Raw genomic sequence first — 6574 nt, forward strand, 5'->3', positions numbered from 1 at the left:
TCTTTTTCAGAAAAGGGTCAGGATGTAGAAGAACATTTTTTAGAATCTGATCTCAGGTCAGAATGGGTTAAGCCGTAGACACAGGACTTTAAATGATTGCATCAGCTGAAAGGGTCTTTTGATCATAGGCTATAGTACGTATATGTCACAAAGAAACCGTGCACGATTGAATCAGACTCAATCATTGACTCAATTTTTTTTTTTTTACTGTTATCTGTCTTCTTTGTGATGAAATGAAATTCCATTCCCAGCCCTTTCCCAGCCCTTTCCCAGCCCTTTCCCCACAATCTCTGGATCGTGGGGAAAAAGGTATATCTTCATAAAAGGCTGTGGAAAACATGAGAGGAGGTCTTTTGGGAGGAGGCGCTGACAGAGGACACAGGGGAGGAGGAGGAGGAGGAGGAGGAAGAGGAGGACACAGGGGAGGAGAGGCATGGGGAGGAGATCCATATGCTCGGGTCTACGAGCATGTGGATCTGCTCCTTCTGATGTCCTCCTGTGTGTGACGCTGTAGTATGATGAAGAAGGTATTCTATATGCCTATAGGGCGACATTGGACAACCTTTTATAAAAGTCCTAGACCCCTTGACATGAAATATTGAGCACCACTGCTATAGAAAACTGTAGGATTTAGAAAACTTTTTTTTTTTTTCTCAACGTCGGGCCTAAATGGGTTAATAGCTTCCCGTCCCAGCCTCTCTCTCTCTCTCTCTCTCTCTCTCTCTCTCTCTCTCTCTCTCTCTCTCTCTGGCTGCAGACGAACCGACCAATGAGAATACAGAAGGAAAGACGCAGGTTAATGGGGATCGCTGCCTCCTAAACAAATGCTTGATCCCGTTCTGGCTTTTCTTTGCTTATAGCTTAGCTTATATACTTCTATTTCCTACGCCCTGACTTTTTTACAGTTTGAACTTTACCGTCCGTCAGCAACTCGACGGTCCAGAGGACGCTGATCCCCTTTTACCTCGTTCCTCTGATTAACCCATTCTGACCTGAGATCAGATTAAAAAAATGTCTGTTTGAAAATGACAGTTTTCTGAAAAAGCTATGTTTCTATGTCGGTCGTTCTTCGATTTTTCAAAAAATAGCAGACCTACAAGCTCGTAGTGCGCCACTCTGTGGCGCGCTATGAGCTTGTAGATCTGCTATTTTTCAATAGCTAAAGCATAACATGATGCTAACACCAAAATGGGTTGAAAAATAGCAGATCTACAAGCTCGTATAGCTTGTATAGGTCTGCTATTTTTGAAAAAATGTGTCGCAAAATGTTAGAATACTGTATTCTTTCAGAGCGAACGTTTTTAACTCAAATCTTTGCTTCTGGGAGGGGGGGGGGGGGGGTCACTGGAACAACATATTTTCAGATGGGGGGGTCGGCGGCCAATTACATATATTTTTGGGGGTCCTTGACATGAAAATGATTGAGAACTGCTGACATAGAAACATGAGGTTTTTCAGAGTACTGTCATGATTTAGAAGACATTTGTAGAATGGACGTCAGGTCACAATGGGTTAAAACTCTGCTCTGCATGTGTTTGTCTTCCAAGTCTCATCATCAGTGACCAGCCAACCGGACGGCCTGCTTTCTTTGCCCATCCCTCCCAACCAATCAGCATTTAGACAGAGAGGCAGAGACGAGAGGTGAATTCACTCAGAAAGAAACAGAAAGAAAAATCAGAAAATATAATAATCGATAAGAATCAAGATCAAACAGCACTGTGATGCTTTGATATCCCCCCCCCCCCCCCCCCCCCCCGCTATAGTCAGTAATTTATTATGGTCAGTGGGGGATATATGGTTTTATCCCTGCATGCTTCTGGACACAATTAATTAATAATACCGACCTGTAATATGCCTTTTTTCCTTCTGGGAAATGTAGACAGTATTGATATGTTTGATCATAATAATCACAATGAAGCATGAATTTAGCCCATTCTGACCTGAGATCAGATTTAAAAAAAAAAGTCTTCTACATCCTGACAGTTTTCTGAAAAAGCTATGTTTCTATGTCAGTCGTTCTTCGATTTTATTTAAATAGCAGACCTACAAGCTCATATCGCGCCACTCGGTGGCGCGATATGAGCTTGTAGGTCTGCTATTTTTCAATAGCTAAAGCATAAAATGATGCTAACACCAATTTAACAAATGGACTTGAATCATGTATATATGGCACAGGTGTGTGGATATAATATAGTGTGGCTGGGGCAAGCGCCGCAACGCGGGGAAATATCCAGAGTGTGAATTTAACTCTGGGGAGGGTCGAAACGGACCCCCCCCCCCCCCCCCCCGGAGTTCAGTTCCCACTCAGGATGTCGGGGGGGTGCTGCAGGTGGGTCGATGGCGTGCGTTGATGAGCGCGGCGTATACGGTACGGTGGTCTTTTATGGGGTTAACCCATTTCGGCCTGACATAAAAAAAATATATATATTCTAAATCATGACAGTTTTCTGAAATACTTCATGTTTCTATGTCAGTGGTGCTCAATATTTAATGTCAAGACGCCAAAAATGATATGTATTTGGCCACCGACCCCCCCAAAATATGTTGTTCCAGGAACCCCCCACCCAGAAGCAAAGATTTGAGTTAAAAACGTTCGCTCTGAAAGAATATATATTCAAAGATTCGTGCCACATTTTCACGATTAAAAGAAAAATAGCAGATCGCGCTATGAGCTTGTAGATCTGCTATTTTTCAACAGCTAAAGCATAACATAATAATGCTTAAAACACCAAAAGGGGTTCTCGCCCAAAACGGGTTAAAACCCTCATCAGCTTTGCCTCACCAATTCTATTAATCACCTCTGTGAGGAATCAATAGAGTGCATTACTGCTCGCATATTGCTGCTATTCATCTCGCCTTCATCTCGCTGCCGCTTCCTATTTTTGGCGTTGCTTTGAGCACACACACACACGCACGCACGCACGAACACGCACGCATGCACACGCACACGCACGCACGCACAGGTTTGTATTATTATAACTTTGTGAGGACAATATTTTGACGATGATAGCCGATCTACAAACTCACAAACTTGCACATTTGCTATTTTTCGGCGCACAACACCGACACACAGCTGCATGTAAATCAGTGTTAGCTTTTTAACCCATTCTGACCTGAGATCAGATTCATACGAGGTTTCCACTGGACACACACTGGTCTGATTAACCCATTCTGACCTGAGATCAGATTCTAAAAATGTCAGTCATTCTTCGATTTTTCAAAAATAGCAGACCTACAAGCTCGTAGCGCGCCACTCGGTGGCGCGCTATGAGCTTGTAGATCTGCTATTTTTCAATAGCTAAAGCATAACATGATGCTAACACCAAAATGGGTTCCCGTTCAGAATGAGTTAAACCCCCCCAAGGTCAAGTTGTGGCGGTTTCACCGATAAAGGTTTGAGTCACAGGAGAAACCCTACAAAGGTCACTGTGTGAAAATACAGCAACCTCAGGGAAATAATACAGATGTACACTTCAGTAATCACAGGGAATGACTTCAAACCAAACCCACAGTCGATAACGTCAATAAATGCAAAACGACAGAAGCCAGTTTAATGTTTGTATTGCAAAAAAAAATGTAAGTAAAGGCAGTTCAGTTCATGTCACACATAATTCACAGTTCACAGTTTCACACCATATAACTCCACTTCATGTTTTGTCAGTAACCAGTAAACCCAAAATAACTCGGGTGCCAACCCGCGCACCACTTGTAAATGAACCACAACTCCTCTTCGGGATTTTCGTTTTACCCAAAATAGAAGAAAAGAAAAGAAAACAGCGTCCTGGCGCTTGTGTGTGGAAGTGCGCACACATCCACACACACACGCGTGTGTTTATTGTGATTACACACACACACACACACACATGTGCACATGCGTGTGAGTTCTTCATCACACGTGCCGGTGGACAGCTGCTGCCGAAAATTGCCGACGTAATTATGACCTATCTGTCTGACGAGATGGTCTGAGCCTCCCATAATATGAGCTGTAATTATCTGAGTGTGTGTGTGTGTATACGTGCACGTGTGTGATTGTGTGTGTGTGTGTGTGTGTGTGAGGTGATTTGGCAGTGTAATTGCTCCCAGTGTCTTAGTGCTCAGGTCACCCTGTAGGAGCACACACACACACACACACACACACATGCGTGCGTGCGTGCGTGCGTGCGTGCGTGCGTGCGTGCGTGCGTGCGTGCGTGCGTGCGTGCGTGCGTGCGTGCCTGCGTGCGTGCGTGCGTGCGTGCGTGCGTGCGTGCCTGTGTGCCTGCGTGCCTGCGTGCCTGCGTGCGTGCGTGCGTGCGTGCGTGCCTGCGTGCCTGCGTGCTTGCCTGCGTGCCTGCGTGCGTGCGTGCGTGCCTGCGTGCCTGCGTGCGTGCGTGCGTGCGTGCGTAATGATGAACCAACTGCAGTGTTCACTGACTGAACCCTTTCCACTCCTTCTCCTTCTCACATATTGTGTTTAATTGCACAGCCTCAGGGTCAGTGTTTTACTGCTGCACTAGAACACTGTGTTATGTACTTTACATCATTCTATTGGTCATGATTTCTGTATCATATATATCAGAGAGACAGACAGACAGACAGACAGACAGACAGACAGACAGACAGACAGACAGAGAGAGACCATTAGTTTAATTTCGATTACGTGTCCACATATAGGTTTGTATGCCTTGGGGACCAGAGACTTGTACAAATCATATACAGCAGCAACAGAGGCTGAGTGGTTTATTGTTCTGGGATGTCCTCTAACTGCCCAGTGCCCACACCTCCATTTACTCTCTCTTTATGTCCTCTAACTGCCCAGTGCCCACACTTCCATTGACACTCTCTTTTGTTGTGTCTGAAATGGGAGCTGTGATTGCAGTCATTCACTCATAGCGACCACATGATGCCATGCTCGGAATATACGACGCAAAGAGTGGACTAGAGCGGTGGCTTTCATGTCAAGGACCCTCCAAATTAACCCATTCTGACCTGAGATCAGATTCATACGAGGTTTCCACTGGACACACACTGGTCTGATGAACCCATTCTGACCTGAGATCAGATTCTAAAAATGTCAGTCGTTCTTCGATTTTTCAAAAAATAGCAGACCTACAAGCTCGTATCGCGCCACTCGGTGGCGCGATATGAGCTTGTAGATCTGCTATTTTTCAATAGCTAAAGCATAACATGATGCCCGGTCAGAATGGGTTAAGATGGATTTCAACGCGGGTCCCCATTTGAAAAGATCTTGTACCAGGGAAGGAAGGAAGGAATGAACATTTTTGAATAGTTAAAATGGCCAGTCTACAAGCTCACGACGTGTCAATGTAAGATTGGTTAGTTGAACTGTTCAAAAATGTTTTGAAAAATAGTAAAAAAAAAGAGGCAAAGAAGTCCAGGGATAAGGGCTTTAGTAGCGGTGGTGGCGTAAATTGATTTGATTATTATTACAAAACATTCACTAAAAACATTCAGCCCGATATAATTTGGAAATATTTTTGATATTAATTTGAAAATGGCACTCAGGCACTTGTGCTGCGTGTCCGTGACTCTGAGAGTGTACAAATAATGGAACTGTGTTTTGAATCTCCGGGACCCCAATCATTCTGCACGGTATAATTCAGTGTCAAGAGTATAGCTCTGAGATATGTAGTATAGGGTGGCGTTAATCCATTCTGGGCAGGAACCACTTTTTGTGTTTTAAACATGATGTTATAATTTAGCTATTGAAAAATAGCAGATCTACAAGCTCCTAGCGCGCCACCGAGTGGCGCGCTAGGAGCTTGTAGGTCTGCTATTCTTTTAAATTCGTAAAAATGTGGTGCAAATCTTTTGAATATAAATTTCCGAGCGAACATTTTAAACTGAAATATTGGCTTCTGGGTGTGTGTGTGTGGGGGGGGGGGGGTCCCTGGAACTACATATTTTGAGATGGGGGTCCGTGGCCCCCCAATAGAGATAGTTCTGGGGGTCCTTGACCACTGACATAGAAACATGGGTTTTTCAGAAAGAAATTAGGATTTTGAAGTATTTTTCTTAATCGACATCAGTCCAAAATGGGTTAATCCATTTAGGGCTTTATACAAACTAAATAACACCACTCTAAAAAAAATCCAGTTTGTGTTCGACGGGTGATGTGCTCCTCTCGTCCGTTTCTGTGGCAAAATACGAGGCAAATAGAATGTGAATAAAGGTCATTTATTTATCGAGTGCTGGCTGTTTTCCTTCCTCTCCAAACCGTACAGTTTGTCCGTACAGTACGTACGTGTGCCTCTATATCTCTGAATAATATAGATTGGCTGGCAGTTATTTCTTTTTTCTCATATTGAACTCTTTTGAGCCGTGCACACCTGGGTCACGTGCACCGAGTACTTCTACTTACTTAAATAAAGTAGTTTCTACTGAAATAGTAATGCCCGTGCTAGACCAGTGTTTCTTCTCATATACTGTACAAGCTGTGGGCCAAATAATTGACAAAACACATTTAAAAAAAAAATCTTCAAAATCCTGACAGTTTTCTGAAAAAACCCATTTGTACGAGTCGTATTGTGTTCACATCATACTGTATTCTACCACATCGTGATCGCTATTTTCA

The 6574-nt window shown here is 43.8% G+C and overlaps 1 protein-coding gene across 1 annotated transcript in view; it reads left to right on the top strand.

The window, feature by feature from the left end:
* Window positions 1-338: 338 nt before the first annotated feature.
* Window positions 339-6574, top strand: part of gfra3 (GDNF family receptor alpha 3) — a gene marked incomplete at both ends in the record, with an annotated part of 43990 nt that continues 37754 nt past the window's right edge. Inside the window, one exon of the mRNA XM_083760921.1 lies at window positions 339-498. Within this exon, the coding sequence (XP_083617047.1) occupies window positions 339-498 (160 nt within the window). The remainder of the gene's footprint in view (window positions 499-6574) is intronic.

This window comes from Protomyctophum parallelum, assembly GCF_964188405.1.
Source record: "Protomyctophum parallelum genome assembly, chromosome: 1".
NCBI classification, from domain to species: domain Eukaryota; kingdom Metazoa; phylum Chordata; class Actinopteri; order Myctophiformes; family Myctophidae; genus Protomyctophum; species Protomyctophum parallelum.